At 28.6% G+C, this 27,168-nt stretch overlaps 1 protein-coding gene across 1 annotated transcript; it reads right to left on the bottom strand.

Annotated features, from left to right (window-relative positions):
* Positions 1-296: 296 nt before the first annotated feature.
* LOC111629620 (protein lifeguard 1-like) lies at positions 297-26,819 on the bottom strand (the record flags this gene model as incomplete). Its single annotated transcript, XM_023373519.1, has 7 exons — positions 26,771-26,819; positions 24,712-24,802; positions 17,654-17,691; positions 17,041-17,086; positions 15,355-15,396; positions 10,605-10,694; positions 297-344 (listed from the first exon to the last, which is right to left on the bottom strand). Coding segments are annotated over exons 2-7 (336 nt in total), but the record flags the coding sequence as incomplete, so codon positions are not given.
* Between the last annotated feature and the right edge of the window lie 349 nt (positions 26,820-27,168).

The following is a 27,168-nucleotide window of genomic DNA, read 5'->3' as shown; positions in this document are numbered from 1 at the left end:
AAAATCCGCTGACTCCGACTCCTTTTTACTTACCAACTTGTTATGTATATAAAACGGAAAAGTATTGGAATCGTGTCAAATTTGANAATCATTAATTCACACTACAAATTCAATTATTCTTTTATAAAATTTGCTATTGATTTTTATATGACAATTATTAAAATTGTCTTGAATAGGGAAAAATGTAAACAACTAGACCACCTGAAAGTTTCTAACAACAATTTACTTAAAATTTATACAAGTTAATAAAAATATTTTAAACTTCAATCAAAGAGTAATTAAAATTTACTACTTACCATTGAAAATATTGCTGCTCCTAGAGATGCATAAACAATAGAAATAACCTGAAAATATAAATTATTTTCAAAATGTTAATAAATAATAGTAGTTTCCATTTTCTAAGAAATGCCTTTCAATTATAAAACTCATATATTTTGTGTTTGTTCATGTATGAAAGCATACATATACATATGCATGTATAATAGTTATTCTTATTTAGTAACTAAGAACAGACAACACTATTCAATTTTCAATATACACTGACTGTATTAAGTTTAAACATAAAATTGTTTTACCAAACCAACAATATGTTAAGAGTACAGAAAAAAAAATATTATCCAACTGTTGATATATTTCTATTAAAGTCTCCAAATATTAAGATCATAAGGTAATATTAGTGAATATCATTCAAAATGTATAACTGAAGGAACTAAGATTATCTCTAATTTAAAAAAGGGAGCTAAATCTAACAAAAGACAAAAACAGTTATTGTCATATATCAAAGAAATTCCATTGTTATGATAATGCTATCAATTTTTTCACATTGATAATTTCTGATCTATGACAAGATTATTTAATTTCACTCTGCATCATTCTTTATAGTTCAGCAGATGTTACATTAAGTACAAATTTGGTATCTCTTTACACATATTTCTTCATTATTACATTATCGTTACTCATTTTTAAAAATTCCAGAAAAAAATGACACTTTCAAAATGGAAAAATATTCACTGTCGTACTGGAGCATACATTACATAATATAATTAGAAAACTTATTCAGCATTTAAGAATTATCTTAATAATAAAGAGAGGAAAAAAGTACAAATGTTCTAAGTTTCCTCATATATCACAAAAACAAAGAAAACTTTATAAATAAATAAAAAGTCTACAGCAAGGATCCCCAAAAAACTTTTGACTTCAAGGATTTTGACATTTTATCTATCCCCTCTTCTTTTTTTTGCTAATACAGTTAACAAAAATATCAAAAAACAAGAACATCAAGATTACATAGCGCTATAACTCTGACAGACAGCTGGACATGCCTATATCATTTGTGTGTTGAGCTACCACTAAGCAGTCATGGGTACAAAGGGTGCTTCATGGCATGCCTATGACATAGCTCAGAACTATGCTGACAAAACTGCAATCAATCTACTGGCTGACTAGGACTTCCTGTTTGAAGAGAGAAGGGCTTATGGTTGCCATTCAAAAATCAGGTCATAAATACTACAGAAAACACATTCTGAAGGAAAAAAAATCATGTGGAAAAAATTCCAAATTCTATGAGAACCAATACAATACACATCCTGTGGTTACAAGCTCTTAGCACAAATAGACTATTTACATAAGCATAGTCAAATAGCAAATATATCAAGAGTTTGCACACAAACACAGATTATTAAATACCCAGATAACTCCACAGGCAGTATTAGAAAATGACACCAAATATACTCTAACAGTCATAAATTGTAGATAAAAATTCATCACAATAGACCTGACATCACTTTCATTGACAAATGCAATAAAGATCACTCATACAATAGACATCTCCATTCCAATTGCTCACACTAAAAAATCAAAAAGTACACTCCAATTGCCCATGAATTACGGTACCTGTAGAGCATTTATTGTAAGCTATTTATTATGCCTATTGTCCTCTCTTCCACTGGTGTCATATCACACACTATACAAGAGTCTAGAAATGTTAAACCTTAATAAAAACATATACATGACACTACAGAAAGCCAGAATATTGAACACATTTTCATATTCTTAGAAAGTTTCTAGACATTCACACATACACCAATAAACCAGAAGCCTAATGTTACACTTGTTTAGACAGCTATGCCTTGACTTTAGTCCAGCATAGCACTTGGCACCAGTATCAGATATGCATGACATTCACAACATAATAATAATGAAAATAAAGCTAGTGAGCCAATATTAATCAACACACTGTTTTCATAGAAAATATCTTACAGTATGCAAATTTACATCATTTTGAACTGTCAGATAATTTGCTGGACTAAATTCAACAGTTTATTAAGAAGCTGTTTTTATCAACCTCCCTGAAAATGCATTAGCAACTTCTGGAATCAATATCAACCACTTTAGGGTCCCTGAATCTCATGGTTAACAGTTGATAAATTCCCAGGAATTACCAATGCATTTTCAGGTACACTTCTGTTATAAGTTTGGATACCGAAGCATAAGGTTAATGCTTATTGTTACAATATATATTGCACTTTTTCATATAAAAAAAGTTGTTTCCACATTTTAACCAGATACAATTAAGATGCAATACTGAATGAAAATTTTAGCTTTGATTTCAAGTTTACACAGTTCAAATTAGCAAAAGATTATTTAATATCAAAATCAAAATGACAAATCATAGTGTGACGAACTTATCTTAAAACTATAACTTATTAACACACAGTCTGAAACATTGTATTCATATTAAAACTCCAAATTTAGTAGAGGTTAGCAGTGATGATTTTTAAAATATTTAGAATGTTAATTAAAAGTATGAGTAAAAAGTGAATAGTTATTCACTTACTTATTGTTAGTGAAATAATTAGCTAGATCATCTGGTTCATGTTAGAAATACTATTAAATCACTTTTTTTTTTTTAATCACAAAAGACAATAAATGGTGGTTTCAAAAAATAATTTTTGGACAGACTGTGTCTTTTGTGATTAAAATAAATTTTCATCCGGCGAAATTCTACAAACAAAACTTTTTTAGAAGTAATTCGTCACCAGAGGGATAAGGCCAAAATTTACATTTAACAGCACATTTATCAAATGAATATAAGGACTGAAATTCCCTAACTGGAAAGGATGCAAGTTCAAGACGTCTGTAAGGCCACCAGTTCCAATTTTTTACTTTTAATGTTTTAATTGGATATTTTTGTGTTTTTTAAAGAATGTTTTAGCCTGACGACCTAGTAGCCTACAAAGAAAGGTCGGGTTGTCAATGGTGTTCTGGAACACATAATCAGAATAAATGGTGGTTTCAAAAAATAATTTTTGGACAGACTGTCTTTTGTGATTAAAATAAATTTTCATCCGGCGAAATTCTACAAACTATTAAATCAGATTTAAATTTGGATTTAAATGTTATATTTGATATAAAAAAACTTCCAACAGATTTATTCATTGTATACAAAACTTCTTTCATACTAGTGTATGTACTGTACATACAAACACACATGCACGAAAAATGTAATTATTTTTCTTCNTCAATATTCAAAGATGATCTCAATTACAACTTTCCAACTACTATCTCTACTAATTAATATTTCATTTTTTTTTTATGATAAATCTTACATCAATAAATGCAATATTTATGTTACTTTTGTCTATTTTGGACTTACATAAACACTATAAAATATGTAATTAGAGAATACTGATTAAGAGTAAAATTTTTCAAATTCTATCAACATCTAACAAGTTTTCTTTGAAAGGAAAGAAATATGCATCAGGCTAATTAAATAGAATAAATTCAAATGTTTTCCTCAGAATTGTTATGGGAGTTAGGTTGAATTATATTAGCATTTGAGAAGCTTCCTTAAATATAATAATTCTTAAAATATTTATATTTTATAAATTACCCCATTTGAATTTGTATCAATTTACTGTTTTATAAATCATCATTGTTTTAGCTCATTTCAATAATTATCACTATAGTTTAATTGTATTTAAACAAATTTACTACTAGACTAATAAAAGCTTACAGTTTTATTATTGACTGGCCATCAAAATATTAAAATAAAATCTCTTTATTCAATAAAGAGAATTTATTTGAATTTTATTTGCAGATTTCATTTAAATTTTGATTTAAAATTTTTTGCTCAATCAATTTTAAACAAGGAAACTTAAATTGGAAAATTTAATTAGTTTACAGGCCTATTAAAAATTATATTTAAAGTTTTACAATGAGATATAGTACTTTTTCACATGACTGATTTAAGATATCAAAAGTTACTAAAAACTGTTTTCATTGCATCCTTATTAAAATATTTTGGTATTAATCTTTAGTCCAATCTTACTATTTTGCTTTAGATATTGAAATTATATAGTCATAAATTATATCAAGACATTAAAAACATATCTTCTGTAGTTCACTGGTTAGAGAGTTTGTAGTACAAGGACCTAGATTGGCCAAAGTGTCAGATTTAGTCAGTTTTGTTGCCAGGTCTTTTAGGTCTTAATATGTATGTTCTAGAGCAGTGTTTCTCAACATAGGTGAAATTGCCCCATGGGGCATTTTTCCATGTTGAGGGGACAATTAGTAACAATTTATATTTTGGGGACGAAAACAATTTTCTGGGCAATATAGTAAAACATTATATTAAGAATAATTAGATATTTTATTTGTTATAATGTACAATAATTAAACAAATAACATTATACTAGTCACTAGTCTATTCAATGCAGTACGAATTTGGCATTAGCCTTGGCCCTTGGCATCGGAATTTTGAAGTGAAGGGGGCAACGATTCATTAGAGGTTGAGAAACACTGTTCTAGAGTTTGGTATATAAGTTTATTGTCTTCATATATGCCATTGTAGTTTGAATTTATCCATTATGATCTAGTATATTCCATAAAGTTTGGTCGTCTGAAGATGTATGTTGTCGAAGTTAGAGTTCTTTAGCTATTTTGTACTGTGGGCATATTATTAATATATGTTTGATGATAAATGGGGTTTGTCAACTTAAGCATATCAGTTAGGCATCTATTAAAAAAGGATACCTATGTGTTAGTCTTTTGTGTCCAGTTCTGTGATGGGCAAGTACTATTTCTTCTTACTGGTTTTTCTGGTGGAAAACAATTTTTTAATAACAATTGTTTTAAGTGACAGATGATATAATTTTATATTAAATAAAATTTAAATTTTCATAGATGAAAATCATAAGACATTTTTATATCGACTTAAAAAAAGTCAAAACTTTAATAATTTTGTTATATTTTGTTAGGGGAAAAAAGTACAACTGACAAATTCAGCAACATTTCATTTGATAATTACCTCAATTAATATCATTTTTGTTTTTACACTGTACTATAACAAACAAGAATTAAACAAATACTTTTTGATACTATTGTTCCTATTTTACATCCGGTAAACATAAAAAACATATTAAAAATGCATAATATAACAGGAAAGATCAAGGAAAAAAAAGAAAGGAAGTCAAAGAATAAACAATACCATAAGAAGAATGAAGAAAATGAACTAGACAATTATAGTTTTACTTAAATGATACTTGTTTCATTTTATAACTTGTGATCAAATCATTCACCCAAACCTAATACAGCTATAAACAACTAACCTTTTGATTAAAAAGGTCAATCCAAATACCAAGTTTTATTATTTTAATTTAAAAAGCACAGATTTGGTTCATTTGATTCCATTTTTGAACAATATGACAATGTTTACATGGGAAAATTGAATATAACCCTTACGTATAAGCTGTAACTTATTTATAAAAAATTAAATTCTTACAGTAATTTATTTATAATATTACACATTTTAGAGATTTTGGTTTTAGTTATGATGATAAATGAAATAATATTAACTTCTGTAATCAAAAATGTATATTACAGAAAAATAAATGCTTTTGATTCATACAACTAATTGATTTTTATTTTTATCACAGAGGTACAAAAAATTTTCAATTGTACAATAAGAAGGAAAGTTTGTCTTTTATATTAAATAAAAATTATGTAATTGATACACAGTTCTAATATTTTAACATTTGATGTAGCATACGTGTAAACAAATATGATATGGCTTGCAAAATATGTATTTTCAAAAGCAATATTGTTAAATGCATTAATGATGATAATAAATTCATTTTGTGATTTACTGATATTAATGGTATTTTGAAGAAATTTGTAAAATAGTATAAAACTTTTTTTATAAATTTCCACAACAGTAACTAGATAACTGCAACATGCTTCTCAAACAACACATTAATGTACAAGTTATAAATAAATAAATTTTAGAAAGCATTTATTCACAATATAATAATTGAATAGGTGGTCATATAAACATCTTAATAATATAACTATACAAGAAATAAATCTGGACAGATTCAAGATAAGATAATTCAAATGACAGTTGAAAATTCAAACTATAAAACTGCAAAATAATAAACCTATTATATAATAGCTGTTATCTCCAAATGTAATAATAAAACATCAACAAAATTTTAAATTAAAGTAAAAATTATTTATTTAATATAATATTAATGTAAATACAATATTATAAAATTCCATAAAGCAAGTGATTCTAGCATCTTAATGCAGTCCTAAGAATCTGTTGCTTCCTTTAAATTTTTCAATAATTTATCATTTTCTTTTCGTCTCTACTATTTTGCTAATCCCAGAAATTCCTTAAAACCAGAATTTCTGGGATTGTTTAATGCAGCATAAAACTAGAATTTATGAAACTGTCTATATCGGCAATTTGCAAATTATGGCACTTTGAGCAATTTTAATGGCACAGCAGATTCTGGGCCCTTAGCATAGAAAAATGAAAAAAAATTGAGCAGTGAAAAATAAATATATTAAATATTACATTTGTAATTTACTGATAATTCAGAAAAAAAAAAAAAGGAATATATGGCAAAAATTAATTTTTGCCATATATTCCTTTACTAGAGGACTTTGAAAAGTTCCACTTGTAAACACAAGATTCACTAGAGTTCAACACAATCACCTACAAATCAAGTATCAATTTTTATAAAATTCCATACATTCATTATATGCAAAACAGGCATGCAAAATACAATAAAAGCATAATTTATAAAGATACATTTCAAGACCAATACATTATTCTTTCATACATGTTTAGTACTGTAACAATTAAAAAATATACCAGATCAAAAATAATGATAAAAAATAATGATTTTGCATTAAATTTGTGATTAAATAATAAAAATATGTAATCCATACTCTTTTCTTCTAAATTATATACTTTTCTGCAGGAGAGTTTGTTCTATTATTTCATTTTATGAGTTGTTTTTAATTTATTCCTACTATTTTAGAAATGGTTGTTAGATCAGGTTATTCTACATCAAAATAGAAATTAAGATTCAAGAATAGTAGTAGAAATATTTTACAAAATAAAACTGGTATGATGAATCACTATTATTTTACTTTGGCATAGAGCAATCAAAAGGTTATATTTGTATCAGTTCTTAAGCTACTCTTAATAATAGCTTAGAACTATGATATAGACCATAGATTAATAACTATTTATAAATTGCAAAATTGCAATAAGTGAAATTTTCATTAAAAAAATTAAATTTTTATATTGCAAATTTTAAGTACTAAATATTATACACACATTATTTGTAAGATTGTGAGCATAAACAAGAAAACTTTGTAAACTAGTAAAAGAAGAGGAAACATAAATTTTAAATATTCTCTAGAAATGGACAAGCTTTGACAGAACAGAAATAATAACTAACATTTAATATTACAATTTAAAATATACCAACATCAAATTTTTAAAGTCTATTTGTTATATCAAACATAAAAATGATATGATTCATTGCATAATATAATTTATTTTTGGTTATTGATAGTTCTTTTATAAGTAACAGCAAGTTTTAATTTAAGACAGGAATTCCATCTGTAGTGAGTTACTTTTTACATTAGATTAGATTGTTAATGTCTCCAAACATCTCAATTCAACATGGATTGCAATATAACTATTACTAATAAGCAACACTAAAAGTAAGCTATTAAAAAAGTTTTTTAAATCAACTAAAAAACACTTTATTCAGAGGTGGATTTAATGGCAGGTGCACTGGGCCCCAACTTCTGAAGGGCTCCACAAAACCCGAACTTTACACTTTTTTATAATGACACCAAGTTTGGTTTAATATGTGCAATTTTAATTTCATGTAAGTTTACAATCAGTGGTAAAATTTGAGTATGATATACAATATATTATATTCAAATTTTATTGGAAATAAAACATTAATAGTACATAATGTTTGTTGAATTTTTCCGTCTGATGGCTGGATTATTATTAGTTGTCTTTATTTTATTGGAAATAAAACATTAATAGTACATAATGTTTGTTGAATTTTTCCGTCTGATGGCTGGATTATTATTAGTTGTCTTTATTTTACATAATGTTTATTGTACATAATGTTTTTTATTTATTTAAAAATATGGTTAACATGTATTTTTATCTTCCCTGTCTCTCTTTTTTAAAGGACCCAATATTTTCTTCTGTGCCTGGGGTCTCAACTGATCTTAATCCACCTCTATGCAGCATGAAGACAACCAAGTCACTTTCTGTCATAACTATGGTTCAATATATCAGTTTCTCAGATGTCAGATCTGGTGATCATGGTAGTCACACAACTGTACCTCATGTTTGAAGCATTAGAAGACTTGCATAAAAAAATATAATAATTTTCTTTTGAGTCTATTTTTCTAATATGACTACAAGACACGGCAGATATTTTGAAAAATTTTATCAATGTTTTATTGTAAAAGTGCTGAATCCTACAATAAAAGGTCAGCGTTTGATAATTTTTTAACTTGTGTAATTTTTTAATATTCTATGTTTGCTGTTTTATTGAAGATTTAGTTATAACTTCAAGCCAGTTTTTTACTGTTACTCCTGAGTTGGACTATAAAAAGGTTTAACGAATAGACTCAAAAGAAAATTATTATATTTTTTATGTAATTCTTCTGATGCTTCAAATGAAGATAATCCTGGGTTATGTTGTTTATGCAAATAGCTAGATTGTTTATGTACCCCATGTCCAATCCAGTGACCTGAGTATTCCCTATCCAATCAATCATGTACTGCACAGGAGAGAAGAATTGCATCAGTGCTTCATTATGCTGGAACAATAGGCCATGTTTTGCCAATAAAGGTATGTCATTGAGGAAATCAGTTAGTACATCATGGAGAAATACCAAGATGAATGTCCCATCAAATCAGATATGGTTCGATAGTGCAATTGTTCAGTATCCTGGACCACACATTTACAGACTGGTGAACCTGATGCAATCTGCAGGTAGATTGTAGGAGGATTGGACTCTGACCACACATGGCTGTTGTGACTTCAAAGACTATAGAAAAGCAACTTGGTTGCTTGTCTTCTTGCTGCATTCACTTTTGTGGACAACACAATGCTGGATTGTATACGGTATGCCATTCTATGGTGTGCGCATGCATGTCTCAATACGCGCGGTAGTCATTTTGAGTATCTTCTTATGTAAGCATAATGTTATATGCAAGTACTAATGTTCATGTTTCCAATAAAGCTTATTGCCCATGCAACAGATGTGATGTCAGAACTTTTCCTTTTGCATTTTTCTCNACACATGATCAGAATAAATGGTGGTTTCAAAAAATAATTTTTGGACAGACTGTGTCTTTTGTGATTAAAATAAATTTTCATCCGGCGAAATTCTACAAACAAAACTTTTTTAGAAGTAATTCGTCACCAGAGGGATAAGGCCAAAATTTACATTTAACAGCACATTTATCAAATGAATATAAGGACTGAAATTCCCTAACTGGAAAGGATGCAAGTTCAAGACGTCTGTAAGGCCACCAGTTCCAATTTTTTACTTTTAATGTTTTAATTGGATATTTTTGTGTTTTTTAAAGAATGTTTTAGCCTGACGACCTAGTAGCCTACAAAGAAAGGTCGGGTTGTCAATGGTGTTCTGGAACACATAATCAGAATAAATGGTGGTTTCAAAAAATAATTTTTGGACAGACTGTCTTTTGTGATTAAAATAAATTTTCATCCGGCGAAATTCTACAAACTATTAAATCAGATTTAAATTTGGATTTAAATGTTATATTTGATATAAAAAAACTTCCAACAGATTTATTCATTGTATACAAAACTTCTTTCATACTAGTGTATGTACTGTACATACAAACACACATGCACGAAAAATGTAATTATTTTTCTTCTTAATTATTAGAGAAAAAAAATTTTTTTAAATATTAATTTTTGGTGTTTCATTATTCATGTTTCAGAGTAATTAAAATTTTAAAAATTTGAAGACTATCAAAAAATAACATTTATACATCGTTAATGAATAAATTTAATTGAAAAATTTATCAAATCTTAAAAAATAATATAAACAAAATATTTTATAAATATAAATTAAAAAAGTTGAAAATCAGTCTAAATATGGAGGAAACTCATAAACAAATCATATTTCAAGATTTCTTAGATTATATTTCAGTTTCTTCTCAACTAAATTAAAAAGTAATTATAATCCAAGCAAATTTATATTTTTAATTAAATAAATAAAAAAATTTGATGTCTTACCTTACTTGGTATGCAGGCAGCTAGAAATCCAAAGACGATAAGAACTAACAGAGCAACTAACAGCATTCCACTACACATAGTAAAGTCCCACTAGTGAAAAACATTTTACAAAAAGCATTTTATAAATTAATTTTAAAAATTTTATTCAAATTTTTAATTTAAAAATTACACTTTGTCAATCCAGCAAAAATTTAATATAATAAAAACATTTCCGATTGTTTTAAACTATCATCAGTTACAGAAAAATAGAACATTAAAAACAGAACATAAAATGATTATGGAATAAATATAAAAATTAACGGAAGATGTCCTTGTGGACTAAATATGGATAAATAAAATATCATAAATAAGGAAAAGTATAAATACAATAATATCGCCTTACTACTATTAATTATTGTAAAATGATCTCCAAGTGGTAGATAATGCATCCGCATCCCTGTGGTTTATAAAACCAGTTCTCAAGTGTGCCTTATATATTTCCAATTTCTCAAGCTGTTTCACTATGTGCCTATTCGTCGTTGTTTTGATAATAGCTACCTGATCCCATTGGACATCAACATCTTGTTGTCTTGCATATGTCACTAGTACAGTGCTGTCAAAATTCTTATTGATTGTATACTTGTGTTTTTTGGGCCTTTGTTTTAAATTGAGCATAGTTGCACCCATATAAACAAGGTTGGAATCGAACTGCTGGTTGTGTAAAGGTACCGAATAAACACCTGTCCTTGAATTCTGATCCTTCTTCATTTTATAATTCCTTAAAAGCCTGAAAACAGTGGGATTACATTGGTATACAATATGAAGATTATTAGCCTTAGCAATATTTCTATGTATTTTGTTTAAAAATGGTATGTAATTTAGCACCATTCCTTTCGTCTGGTGCACTCTAAGAGAATGCCATGTTGTGATTTAGAAGGATGTAATAAGTCTCTATTTCACCTCTCTGGTATCCTTGTTGCTCGGCTATCCTAAGAATGTAATGCAACTCCTTTGTGATGTCATGAATGCTCGTGCAATGTGTATAAGCATGTTTAATCCAAGCTTTGAAATATGCCAATTTAATGTGTCTGGGATCGATGGATTGATGTGGGATAATAATGGGCTGAAAGAAGGGTTTATGGTATATGTCAGATCTCCCTTTGCTTGCAAGTGATGAAATGTCAAGGAAGTTAACCTTAGTATCGTTCTTTTGGTCAATATGTAGTGTTAAGCCGTAAGGGTTATATTTGATCATGTTTAAAAAGCTTTGCAAGTTAGGCTCTCTTTGCCACAATATGAAAATGTCATCCATGTACCTACCCTACAAAACAATCTGTTGTTGAAATTTAGGTAGGATGGTTTATTTGAGTTGATGTAATACTAATTTGCAAAGGATTGCAGACAGGACTGCCCATAGGTATGCCTCTCTCTTTCAAGAATATCTTTCCTTCAAACTCAAAGAAAGATGTATAACAAAACAAATGCGCAAGTTCTAGGATACGAGCATGGTGACATGGCACATTATATACATTGGTAAATAAAAAATTCCCTTAAAGCACAAAAGCAAGGAGGTAATTTTATTGAAGGATGTAAGGATTTGTAGTCCAATACAATCATATACTCATTGTCTGTAAGAGAAATGTTCCTGAGAGACTCCAGAAGCTGCAGTGAGTTTGTAATAGAAAATGGATGTCATTGATCCCTAGCACGGAAAAAATTGACCAGTTGCTTTTCAATCAAGAATGTTGGGGAGCTACACTTTTCAATCACTGGACGTATTTGGTTTCCCAGTTTATGGGTCTTGGCAAATGCGAATATTCTAGGTGTTCTTGGAGTGAGGATCATTGAGTTTTGCATATGCAAAAATATACAACAAAGAGTTAAGAGATTTACAACAAATATACAACAGAGATTTACAACAAATATACAACAAAGAGTTAAGAGATTCACCTCCACTGCTTTAGCATGAAGCAGTGGAGGTGAATCTCTTAACTCTTTGTTGTATATTTGTTGTAAATCTCTGTTGTATATTTGTTGTAAATCTCTTAACTCTTTGTTGTAAAGCATCCAAAAAATTTACAGGTGCCGGTTGGCATTCGGTGGTTGTATTATACTCTTTCAACTTGCCATTTCAGAAATACCACATCCTTTGACTTATCTGCCATCATGAGCACAATGTTATTCTGCTGTAACCATTGGCATGATTTTTTTTTACAGCAGAATAATATTGTATACAAGGCACACTTGAAAACTGGTTGTATAAACCACAGGGATGCAGATGCATTATCTACCACTTGGAGATCATTTTACAATAATTAATAATACTAAGGCAATGTTATATATTGTATTTATACTTTTTCCTTATTTATGATATTTTATTTATCCATATTTAGTCTGCAAGGACATCTTCCGTTAATTTTTATATTTATTCCATAATCATTTTATGTTCTATTTTNTTATTGAATCTTTTATTTTGAGGTCACATGATGACATCAGAATTTCAGGGTCTCTTTTGGTAACTAGTCCGCCCCTGGTCGGAGTCAGATGGTAAGGAAAAGTCGGAGTCGGTAGATTTTTACGCGACTCTACAGCTCTGGCAGGGCTGTGGAGTCGGAGTCGGATTGGTAAGGAAAAGTCGGAGTCGGTAGATTTTTACGCGACTCCACAGCCCTGCTAATAATATTCTGAAGAATTTCATTCTGATTAACTGAATCCTAGTTTTTTTTTCTTTTCTGGTTTGTGATTCATAGATTAGAACTGAAACAAAAACACTATACAGCAACTGCTTACACAAATGGATATTTCTCAAAACCAAAATAGTTCAGATAGTTCTGTAAAATAAAGAAGTGTAACTACTATTAAGCACTGTTAAACAATGTTTAAAGACCCACAACAGAGGTCCAGACCAGGCCCCAAGGCACTGTTTCTTTAGAGCAGATTTAAAAATGATAATTTGAAAATGTTTAAATTCCTGTATCATCATGAATGAGGGAATAGGAGGGGCCCTTTAAATGCTTAAGTAAAATATTAATATATTAAGGGAACCTATAGAAAAAATTTTTAGTTATGATAAGTCAAACATTTTATCAGTGGCATAAGATTATATTTTTCAGTAAATAAAAAATTGACTTTAAATAGACTAGAGATTTAGAAATTTAATACTATAAAATCAGTTTATAAACAAAATCAATAATTTCAATGTTTATTGGTTCAGAATTAAGTTAATCCTTTTTTTTAAATGCACTAAAAAGTATTGCAGGTCCATCCTGCAAGAGCTCTTTTGGAAATGCACCACACTTGCCATATTAGCAATGTAACAATCAAAATTATAAGAAATTATCTGCTAGATCAGTGTTTCTCAACCTCTAACGAATCATCGCCCCCCTTCAATAAAACCATTACATAGTATCGCCCCCTTCACTTCAAAATTCCGATACCGAGGGCCAGGGCTAACGCCAAATTCGTACTGCATTGAATAGACTAGTGACTAGTATAATGTTATTTGTTTAATTATTGTACGATATAACGAATAAAATATCTAATTAATCTTAATGTTTTACTATATCGCCCAGAAAATTGTTTTTTGCCCCCCAAAATATAAATTGTTACAAATCACCCCCTCAACATGGAAAAATGACCACATAGGGGCGATATCGCCCCCGTTGAGAAACACTGTGCTAGATAGTAAATTAAATCTGCACAGTGAGATAGAAAACACTATCTCAAGAATTCACTAATTTCTAACTCTTCATAATCTAGAATTTAGAGGAAAAAGATATAAAATTTAAAATACTGTACTTCAAAAAATTTCACATTCAGGTAATCTCATTTATGTAGTATGTACAGATAAGCAAGTAATGAATAAGTATAGTGTATTTCAAATATATGTTTGGGTGTACTGTAGAAACACGTGGTTTAGATGCACCAATTTTTGTTTTCTTTTTTTCTTTTTTTATTTATTTCCTCCATTCACTAAATTTAAACCCCCATTTAACTTGATTCTATGTAAATATAAAAGATTCAAATATTTCTTTTGTATTTTTTTAAATTAATTCTTTTAAAAGTTTTGTTATTTTATACAGTACTTTTGATTTGAAGGGCTATACTTTTCCCAGGCAGCATTATTTTTAGAAATTGAAAAATGAATATGAAAAACCAACTAATAAGATGAGTAAGCTAAAATTAGTTAAATAAATGATTACAAAAATTTAAGATTAATTCAGTTTTATTCAAAAAAAAAAAAAAAAACCAAAATTCTTCATTTCATTACATATAAACATTACTACTTTTTTTACAAATTAATGATATGCACAAATATAGTAAGTCATATACTGAATTATTTTGATTTCCAAAAAGTCAAATAATATGTTCAATGCCATACTGTATATTGACTGTATTTCATTTCAATTTAATAAACTTATTAAAATAACAATAAAAATAGCCTTTTTCAAAGAATTATTTGATTCATAAGATTACAGTTTCAAATTAAAAGTTCTTAACATGTTCATTATTAGTTAAAAATAGATGGTTTACAAATTTACATCAACTTTATTTTAAAAATTTGAAAACAATGACAATCATNTTTATTCCATAATCATTTTATGTTCTATTTTTAATGTTCTATTTTTCTGTAACTGATGAAGATCGTTTAAAATGATTTAATATAATAAAAACGTTTTCAATTTTTGCTGGATTGACAAAGATGTAGTTTTTAACTTATCATTTATCCAGTATATAGTTTATTACATACAAATTTTTAATAGTAACTTACCTTAGTTTGAAAAGCAAAAAATGTTAGACCAAGACATATAACCTGAAAATATATTGGATGTAAATATTGATATATAATTTTAATCATAACTGTGCTCTATATATAAACTAAGTACATTTATGATTAAAAAATTTCATTCCTGGAACACATGCATAAGTAGAAATTTGTGTAAATTAGGCCCAACTGTTCAATAACTGGAAAAAAAATTCAGCAAGCTACCTCACAAACAATTGAATAATTTATCAACAATAATCTTACACACACAAATTCTAATCATCAAATTTGCCTATGGAATCTACAGATTTGATAAGTTTGATTTATTATACAATTGAAATCATATGTGCATTGTAAATTGAAGATCATTACAGAAAGTCATACAGTATAGCCAATTGGGCCTAGATTCACAAACACATAACGTAAGTTACAATCAAATTCCTCATAAGTTGCCAGATAGAAAAAGTAAAGTATTCTATTCACAAAGCACCTCGTAAGTTACAATATTATAAATACTACAATATCTAACAGCTCTTGTAAGCAGATTTACTGAGAAAGCTGGTGTCCAAGTATTTGGCACTACTGATAGATAATTCAGTCAATTCAGTTCATTTTTCCCAATTGTTTCTTAAATGTTTCTGATTCAAGACTTCTAAGATGTTATTGAATGTTGAAAAAAAATTGATAGAATTCTTCACAATGGAATTAAAACTATAGAATGCCATGAAAAAAAAATCTCATTCATTATAATTATTGTTGTTTTATCATTATTTTTAAAGAAAAATTAGTTTGTTAAGCATTTTAACAAATTTAACCAAAACTATTAGTTGTCGATTTCTTTAAAGTTCTTCAATATTTCTATTAATATAACTAGCAGTATCAATTTTGGGCAGATTTCATTCCATGCAATAGATTGGTTACAGTTTTCAATAGAAGTGAATTTTAGGTATTATCTATTATATATATAAATAATTTAACTAAAAGTAATTCCTACTCATTTTATTCTAACAAAATAAAAATGTTATATTCCCTCAGACATTGAAATATGTGAAGTGAGGAAATTCTGAAAATATGTCACCACAAAACACTTTCCTATTGGCTATTAAAACAGAAGTGATACTTATGTCATGTCATAAGATGTGCTTGTTATCAATTTCTTCTGTTTTGTCACAAATGATGTGAAGTCTTTGTAAATATGAAATGCAAAATATCATTAATTTCTAACAATTTTACAATATTGGAGAGATACTATGTCATATGAATTGTTCAAGGACTGCTGATGGTATGAACGGTGAAAAAGGAGGACAAATGCTAAGTTTTTTCTTTGTAAAAGTCATATTTATATTTATTAAAACTATGTCATATCTTATGAGATGTTCTTAAATCCAGGCCCTGCAGATTGAGAGTCCAAAATTACAGGCCTGCATTGGTGGCAATACAAAACAACATAAAATAAAAATTATAAAAACCTGCTAAAATTTTAGGAATTAGCAATTATATAATTGAAGTAATAAATAAACAACTTACAATATTAATAATCAAGAACAATATAGTATAATGTAAAAAAAATGGCAAAAAATTTATTTAGAATATCAAATTTGAAATCCAGAGAGATGATCTTAAGCTATCTAAGATTTTTTAAGGATTGATTTTATTATTATTAATATTGTAAAAACAAAATTAAATACTTACAGCACATATTCCAACAGCAATCAAAACAGCTTCAGAATCATAAAAGCTGTAGAGAGGTTTTGATTATTATAACAATATCTAAGTATAAATAATAATCAATATAAAAAAAAAGTAAAGATTTCAACTTGTTAAACATTATTACTTATTGTAATAGAGCAATAATAATTTAAAAATTCAGTATCTGTATCTTATATTTTTACACAGTAATTGTCACCTTTCTGGACTTATGGCACAGTTGAAAGAAAAAAAAAACTTGTGTGAAAGTTGCACCACATTATTATTAAACATTGTTTAATAACAAAGCAAACTGAGCTTTCTAAGATAAAAAATTTGACTAATTTTATGTGTTACACATGTTACTATCAACGTTAATTCATGGTCACTTTAATTAACCTTCTTTCTTCCATTTCAATATTTCATTACATATTTTAAGACAAAACTTTAACTTCTTAACTTTGTCTATTGTTTTAAATGTTGAAGCTCCAATGAAAAATCATTTTATTACAATTTTCATTGCAATATTTTTTAGTCAAAAATTTAAATTAAGGAATTTGTCGGATATTTAGTATCTATTATATTAGAAATAATAAAATGTGTAACAAAAATACTTTACCTTGCAGCAGATCCAAGAAGAAAAGACTGTAGTAGTGTCTAAATAAAAATGTTGAATTTAAAAAATTTTTAATTATGATTATAATACACAAATACACAAAAGTCAAACTTTTTATAACTACAAGTGTCCCTTGCTTGACACAAAATTTGATTAATGCACGAAATTAATTGTGGCAATCCCCTTATATACATGGAAGAAGTTTAATTAACATGGCCTTAACAGCTGCCTATATTCAATATATATAAAGGTAGGCCTCCTACAAAGCGGTAGATACGTTCCTTGAAAATACCACGTTGTGGGAAATCGCGTTATAGGAGACACCAACTTAATACAAAAACTGGGATTCGGTTCTAAAAAGAGAAAAACTTGGCATTTGAATGGCATTTTTTGAATTTTCCAAACCAGCCATTGCTAGCCACGAATTTAACACTGGTTTTATCAGCTGACGACTGTCCCATTTGTTTTAAATAATCAAATATTTTTAAGGCTTTGTGTTTAAGTGCAGTTTTATTTAAAGGCACCCGTTTCCTGTTCATATCTTCTACCCATAATATTAGCGCTTGTTCCATTTTTTTCATTATAGGTGCTCTCGGACGAGCAACATTTTTCGCAAGAATAGATGATCCGGATGTGACCAAATTTCTTATCTTTTCTCCCGATTGCTTAATCAACCAAATAGTCGACTCATTTAAATTAAAATGCCTATCAATATTAGCTATTCGCTCTTGATTTTTAATTCGATCCAAAATTTCTATCTTTGTTTGAAGAGTTATAAATTTCCTTTTTAATGACGGTCCTTTCTTTTCATTCGGCATTGTTATGGCTAAAATTTTTTCATTCAGTTTTGTGGACAGTAAAAATCGCAAAAAATAACTTCCTTTCACTATGTTGTTAAAAATATACACCCAATAGAAGTTTATACTGTATTTTGGACCATTTTTGCAATCCCCACTTATTGAAAGAGTAATTTAAATTTAATTTATTATAATATCTAGTAATATCTTATCTTATATCAAACTTTATTAGTAGAAGGCTAACTGCCTGTTACAAAGGGAGTACTACACATTAAGTTTATCATCAGTATCATTACAATTACAATTAATTAAACATCAAAAAATTAAACATCAAAAAACTTCTTAACATAATTATATAATTTGAAAATATTTTTTTGTGTTGCATGATGGAACATCCCATACATAGCTTCCACCGATTCACATTTGCTAAAGTCTACAAGNCAATTACAATTAATTAAACATCAAAAAACTTCTTAACATAATTATATAATTTGAAAATATTTTTTTGTGTTGCATGATGGAACATCCCATACATAGCTTCCACCGATTCACATTTGCTAAAGTCTACAAGATCATATCTCTGTCTCAAATCTAGGCTCTTCTCACATTCACAAATCAGGTGAAATTTAGAAAATGACATATGACATCTTGGGCATAGATTATTCTCATATATATACACTTTATTATATATCACCAGTGAACTAGAATTGAGTCGAAGTTGTATAAACAGTCTCTTCATACAAAATGGTGCGCTCGAAAATATATAGCTATTATTACTTGGATATAATAATATTGAATTATAACGATTCAATAATATTCGTAAGCGAGTATCTTCTATATCTCGCGATAGTGAAATTTCTAGTATATTCCGAATTAGTTGCTGATAACTTTCTTCTCCAAGTTCCGGCGAAAATATAAATGGTTCGATCGAACTGCCATAATCATTAATTATTTTAGACAGATTTAAAATCCAATTCCTCTTGGAAAATTTTTTAATGGAATTTTTGTATAATTGATTTAGGAGGTTAAACATAAATTCACCGCCATCTCTTATCTTAATTAACAACTTTATACATCTTTTAACAAAGAGCACAATAAGACTAAATCTGCTTATCTCCAATCTCAGTATACAACCCGGAGTTTTATAATCTAACTAAAACAGCCTCCGTATAAATTTATTTTGGATAGTGTCCAGTTTTTGAACGTTGGAGAGACACCATATAGGAAAAGCGTAGTTTACTGAGTTAAAAACCAAGGACTGAAATAACTTAAACTGCGTTTGGATCGTACCCACGCCAGACCTAGCAAACAGCTTCGAAATACCTTGGATTAATCCATTAGATTTAGTCATCATATTTTTAATTTGACTCTCAAAGGAAAGTAGTGATGAAAAAATCACTCCTAGAAATTTAGTTTCATTGACTATACTAATTTCCATATTGTTAATAAAGAATGACATATGCTTCTTAGGCAATCTTGTTCCATTCCTGAATATCATTATGTGAGATTTCTTAGGATTAATATTCAAGTCCAATTGAGAAAAGTATGCAGTTAGTAAGCGTATCTTTCTTCTCAGGGCAACCGCCGTTGGTGCTATAATAACGATATCATCGGCGTACGAGATAGAGTGAACTATTGTATTACCAATCACAAATCCATCATCTTCATTATCAAAAATATCATTAATATCAAAAGTATAAAAATTAAATAAATAAGGCGACCAAGGGTCTCCCTGTAGCAACCCTCGTTCTATCAAATGGAGACAACCCTGACCTCTACAAATGGAGACAACCCACTTATCTCTACAGATCATCTCATAGTGGCCAAACAAAAGACCTACCAACTTAACCAAACGTCTATCAGCTTTATATTGTAACATTTTATTTTGTAAGGCTCGAACATTCACGGAATCATATGCCTTTTCGAGATCAACAAACAGGGCGTACACTTTATGTCTTTTTTTGTTTAACTGCAATTGAACAATGGCCAACAAAACAAACAAGGTTATCTGAGTACCTCCATCCGATATAAAAGCATACTGGGTTGGATTAATCAAACTCTCCTCTTTGATCCATTCAATAAATCTTTTCGATATCATAGCGGTAAACAGTTTGCGAAATGTCGAAAGTAAGGCTATCGGCCGGTAATTTGCTGGACTGACCCTGTCTCCTTTCTTATACACCATTCGAAATATCACTTGATTCCACGACTTAGGAATTACACCTATTACATAAAATCTATTATACTGCCTAACAATATATTTTAAAATTGTCATAGGAAACAATTTCAGTATTTTATTAGGAAATCCGTCATATCCCGGGGCCGATTTATTTTTGAGCCTCTTGATACATAATTGAAGTTCTTGAATATTAAATATCTCTTCCATTGGTGTCAACCCAGATTCTTCCATTTTTTCCATTCTAGTATTAGCCAATTTCTCCTTATATCTAATCGAAAATCTATCAAAATATTTGTTCCATTCATCTATTATTGAAAGAGTATAAATGATCGAAAATTTAATGATATATTTGAGTGTTTACAGTAACTGATGCATATCTGTCTAGAAACCGGTCTTTCTCTGAAACTTTCAAGGGAATAACACACCAACGTCGATAAACAGCTGTTTTCAAAGACTTTTAGCTCTGTATACCGAACTGCGGCTCGTATCACGTGATAAATTGCGATTTTTCTGTTATGTGAAGATAATTCGTTTCTAATTACCGTAAACTGTGTTGTAAAAAAATTTCCGCATTTTTCCAACCATGTTGGAACGAAAACGCGTTGTAAAGGTATCGTGTTGTAGGAGGCCTACCTGTATATATATTATTTCCCAGCAAATAAGGTGTTGGCGAATTTGCTGTTTTCGTGCTGAGGGTGATTTCAAATATAGATATGTAGTTTAATTATAATAGTTGTAAAATTGAACACATTACTGCTAATGTAATATTTTAATCTTTGTTTAGAAGCACTTATTTTAAAAACTTTACTTTGTAAAAACAATAAAACTATACTGGAACTAGAATAATTATAAAAATACCATCTATTTTAATCATCCAGCAAAAATATTTAATAATGTAAAAATGTTTACAACCATTTTTAACAGCCTTCGTCAGTTAAAAACAATTGTAAACGTTTTTACATTATTAAATAGTTTTGCTGGATGATTAAAAAAGGTGGTATTTTTTATAAAACTTTACTTCTCATTTTGTTTGCATAAAATCAAATTGAAATGTCTGCAGATAAAAAAAATCTCCCGATATATCTTTTATGAAACTTAAAAAAGATCCTTAGAATGTATAACACTATGCAAACAGTAAAAAATACTTGTAGTATTTATGGGGAAGATGCTCCTAAATGTCAGACATGTCAAATATGGTTTTGAAAGTTTCATTTTGGAAATTTTGAACTAAAGGATATACAAAACGTATGGGGTGCCCAAAAGATGTTGATAATGAGAAACTTCAAGAAGAAATTCTTAAAAAAAATCAACAAATAACTCTTACACTTGCAACAAATCAAAGTGTGTCACCAACAAGATGATTGTGTTCCATATGCAGTAAGTGGGGAAAAAACCTGGATTGAGTATAATTTTGTCTGACAAAGATAGCAAGCTCTAAGGGTGTAACTATGAAGGCACGAGCGAATGAATTTACTAAACAATGTGCAAGTGAGAGAGAATATGTAATGAGAAGAGGTAATGATATTTCTTGCTCTGGTACAGTATGACTACACCAACAGGAGAAAGTGGTGGTGACATCACATGTTCATGTTGAACTCATCAGAGAAGTGTGAATTATTGCACTGTATGAAAGTAAAAATTAAAATGGTTCAACTATGATGCTTACTACTAGCAAAGAAAAACTTTTGTTATTTAGATTACTTCATAATGAACACACACACAAAAAAGAAAATATGGTGTTCCTCCTCTTTGGAAACAGCAAAAGAATAAAGAATTTTATTATAACTTGTCATTAAAACAGAATTTATAATGACTATGTATATCTATAGTTTGAAAAAAAAATCTTTTTATATATACAATAGATGAAAGATATGAAAAGTCATCTTCTCATGCCAAGGCACATACACAGTATTCAGCAAGAAGACGCAAGATGTGATAAATATCAAACCCTATCAGATATTTGCAAGAGTGAAAAATTTACTCTCGCCAGTGAGATTTCTCCATTGCAAGAACTATATTGCTCACAACCTCTTGTATGTTACTAAATTCATGTCTGCATAGTCACAATCTAAGATTTCATTTTATTTTTATATTACTTATTTTTATCATAGAAAACATTTTATGGATGACAAAATTAAAATATTTTTATTTATTAACTGAAAATTTGTTCTAGCAGGGTCATGATTGTTTGGTTGAGTACTGAGATAAAGTACAGTGGTGCCTCGTATAACGTACGCCTCGAATAACGGACGCTGCGAATAACGGACTTTCTGTTTGACCGTTACGTGACTCGAGCAACGGACTGGCTGCGAACAACGGACTTTCCGTTCGGCAGTTACGTGAGGCGAACAACGGACTTTCTGCGAACAAGTGCGAATGATGTTTCCACTCTTTTGCCGTTGCCAATGACAATCTGCTATTTTTATAATATATTAGTATTATTAGAATATATTATTAGTATATCTGAAGTACAGAGCTCCCGTTGGGATTCGGCTTGCTCCCTTGTTTATTACGTACATCACCTCAGTGCAGGGTATTTACATTTATTCAAGTGTTGTGCAAATCATGGCTTCTAAAAAAACAGAAAGGTGATTTCAATTGAAACAAAGCAAGAAATCATCAGGAGTGAAAGTTGACAAAAACTTTCTTGTCGAATGGGGAGAGGTTCAGGAGTTTACCAACACTCATTATCCAAACAGAGCTGAGGCCAACAGGATCAATGATCTCTACAATGACACCCTTGCCCGTCATTTCCGACAGGTGTTGAAGAAGAGAGAGAAACAGACCACCTTGGACATGTTTTTCAAGAAGCCAGCTGCCAAAAAACAAAGGATGGAACAAGAGAAGTTGACCCTGCAAGTTCCGGTAGCCTCTCCTGAATCTGACTCCGATTAAAAAACAATAAAAAAAGACCCACTGCAATGTGTAAAAAGTCTGTATCTGTATGAATGTGTAAAGAAAGTGTTCTTCCACCTCCTCCTCACAACATCTGACTACCCGGCTTAATTGGTGTCTGCACCATTTTCATTTTTTATGGTACAGTACGGTTATTTTATGCTGCGGAACGAATTATATGTTTTAACATGTATTTCTATGGGAAAATGCGTTTCGTATAACGGACGTGCACCTGGAACGGATTAAGTACGTTGTACGAGGCACCACTGTATTTTATTAACACAATTTTCACATACACGGTAACATCAAGGGATTAATCAATCATGTTAAATCAAGGAATATCTATATATTATATATTAAAATAAATTTTTTGACTAAATCATTGTCTCTCTATTTCACAGCACACCAAAAAAAAACTTTTATACATGAAAACATCCTGCATCCTCTTACTGAAAAAATTTAAATTAGTTATCCACAAAAAGCTCATACATCAACTCTGAGATAGAGGACATTTGTTGCTTGAATATTTTCCATAAGGCAACATAACCAATGCAAATGTTCTATTGTGATTGCTTAGGAAAGTAACAGAAAAGAAAAAATATTTGAAGTAATTCTCTTGTACAAATAATACAAGATCTGCTACCCTCAAAACAAAAAAAAAAAAAACTTATCAAAATCAAAGATGATATGAAATTAGCTATATGCTAAATCCACCAATTTCTTAAATCCTGAGCTTTCTAAAAAAAAATCAAAAATGATAGCAAAATAAAGTGTGCTCAATTGGTTCAAAATTTCTACAACAGAGTTCTGCAATATTGGTATCAAAGAACTGACTCTGCAATGGACAATGGCTTCATTAGAAAAGAAAATTATGTAGAAAAATAAAATAGGGTTCACATTTTACATATTTTTATGTTCATTAAAATTTTTCTAACAACATATATTTTTTTTGTTTGCCTTTGTTACCTTATTGCCTTACTATTATTGACTATTATATAATAATATAAATTATCTGAAACTATTCAGTATATATAAAATTGTTTATTTCAAAAAAAAGTTGTTATTTTAAAAAAATTGAACTATTTCTTGATATTTCATATTTAAAATATGATATATAATTAAGAAAAAAGATTTCAATCATTAACAGATATATATTTAATCCTCTAAAATGCATTATTATTCATACTTACGAATAGCATCAAACAGATTAAGTTAACTGGAAAAGTTCTTCTCACATTATCACAACAAACCAGTACCAACATAACAACAAAGAGCAGAGCACTACAAAAAAGTAATTGGTTTACACTTGCATTTTATATTTTAAATAATTAACAAAATTTGGTTATATTAAAAAGTTTAACAGTGAAACTTTTAAAAATAAATTTACTTAAACAATTAAAAAAAATGTATTCTGTTTTTCAATAGCTGATGATGGCCTAATAAAAGTTGAAAACATTTGTAGATTAAATGAGTGACTTCAAAGTCCCCAATAAGCATACTGTGTTTGTCAACTTTACATTTAAAAAATTATAATTTCAATATTTTTAGAGAGACTGTACTTTCAAAAAGATAAATTCATATAGAAAAATTTTTTTTCAAAAATCCCATTCCATTATATAAATTCAATTTTTAAGTTTCAATAACTGTAAATAGAACATTATTCATTTAAATGACCTTTTTATTTCATGTAATGTAAAAACTAAGTTCTCAGATATGTTTAGATTAATTCAAAATAACAGTATTCATTTCATCAGAAAAAAAATCATTTTTAGTATTTTTGCCACTTATCTTTTTATACTATTATTTTCAAAATTTTTAAAATTATATTTCAAAATATAGAATATGTTTTTGATTTAAATATAGATATATGAATTTAAAATTATAAAGGAAAATTTGTTCTAAATTCCTACTATACAATATTCATCCATATTTCATTCTGCTTGTAAACAAATTCATGTACAGTAGAGCGTCAATTATCCAAAACGTCAATTATCTGAAAGAATTCCAGTTGGCAAATTTAAATTTTCGCCAGTGCTGTGGCGCTGCAATCTTTGGCTATGTCTTGGGCTACTCAAATATTTTACATTTTTGATACTAAATTAACTTCTGAAGTATCATTTTTTATTGTTTTTATATTTTTCAATATATTTATTTTGTTTGTACAAACTAAAAAAATAATTTTTAATGATACAATAGTCTTCGTTAGGCTTAACATCGACAAAAATTCAACGCAAAGCGACATGCAATGGAGAAAAATTTCAACATGGGATAAATTAATATATTTTTTTGTACATAACTGGTTATCCGAAATATTGATTTTCCGAACAACCCCAGTCCCCAATTGATTCGGATAATTAACGCTCTACTGTAATTGAATTCTTCTATTCATTGGTTACAGGGCTGAGTAGCTTTTGGAGCTTTTGACTGCAAAATAAATTAATTTTTTATTTGAGATAGTCACTTTGTCAAATTTAAATACTCTGTTTCTTTGAGAATTTGGTGAAGATACAGAAAAAAAAATATAAGCCCAGAAATAGTTTCTGCTGCAGTAAGCATGAGTTAAATCAAAATATCTTCCTGTTTTAACCTTAATGCAATAAGCAGAATAAAAGTTGCTTCATTTTGGATATTTATTAGTTTAAGTGTGAATAATGCTGTATGTTGGAATTCAATTTTTTAGTATTATGAAATGTATTGATGCTATTATACTGTATTTTGAATATAATTACATTGTATTGTGGTTGTTCAAACTGGCAATTTCTGGTATATTGTACAACATATCTGGCCTTAATGTAGCATCAAGTAATTGATCTATTGGAGTGTTGCAGTTGCTAGTGTAGAATGTGTTATTCTTCTGTTGTTTTTCAACAGCATGAAGATGGAACTAATAAATTATTAGTATGTAAAAGCAACATTCATATTATTGCATTTCCTATTGTTCACAAAATACTTCCTGGAATTCAACATTCATGATGTGCAACAATTTCAAAAGATGAGTACACAAATAATTGGAGATTTGCCTTAAAATGGTAAATTAAGATAAATACTTATTGTGTTCATTAAAAACTTGTTAATTTACACATCAAATGCAAGTAAGTGTGAGCCCTCATCATATAAATACACTATTATTAAACATTTAAATAATCATGAATATTTTGAAATTTTTGCTTCAAAATAAAAACTTTATTAAAATTATATATTTTGATATATATATATATACTTATAAAATCAAACATGAAGCAAACTTACAATGCAATCCAAAATACTTCTGTATGTGTTGCAACATAAAACTTTAGGTCTTCCCTAAAATAAAATATAAACTTAATTATATCAAAATCATTTTCTTAAGTATTCTTATAAATTAAAAAACAAAATTTATTTTATCAGAGCTCTATCATATTACTGATAAAAGTCAAAAGAAAAATCTCATTTTTATTTTATCATATTCTAACTTACCTAAAATAGTAATGAATAAAGTGCAGAGACTTCTCAAATTACATAAGTACACGATTTTAAAACAACACAATAAACACACTTGATTTGAAAAAAAAAAAATAAATCAGTACACATTATTTAATGTACACTGATTTATTCTGTACCAATCATTTTTAAATTTCATTAAATGTCCAAAGAATAAAATTCAACTC

The sequence above is a fragment of the Centruroides sculpturatus genome, unplaced genomic scaffold (assembly GCF_000671375.1).
Source record: "Centruroides sculpturatus isolate CEXI.00-Female unplaced genomic scaffold, Cexi_2.0 scaffold609, whole genome shotgun sequence".
NCBI lineage: Eukaryota > Metazoa > Arthropoda > Arachnida > Scorpiones > Buthidae > Centruroides > Centruroides sculpturatus.
Note: the sequence above shows the minus strand (reverse complement) of the source record. Positions and strands in the feature narration are given on the sequence as shown.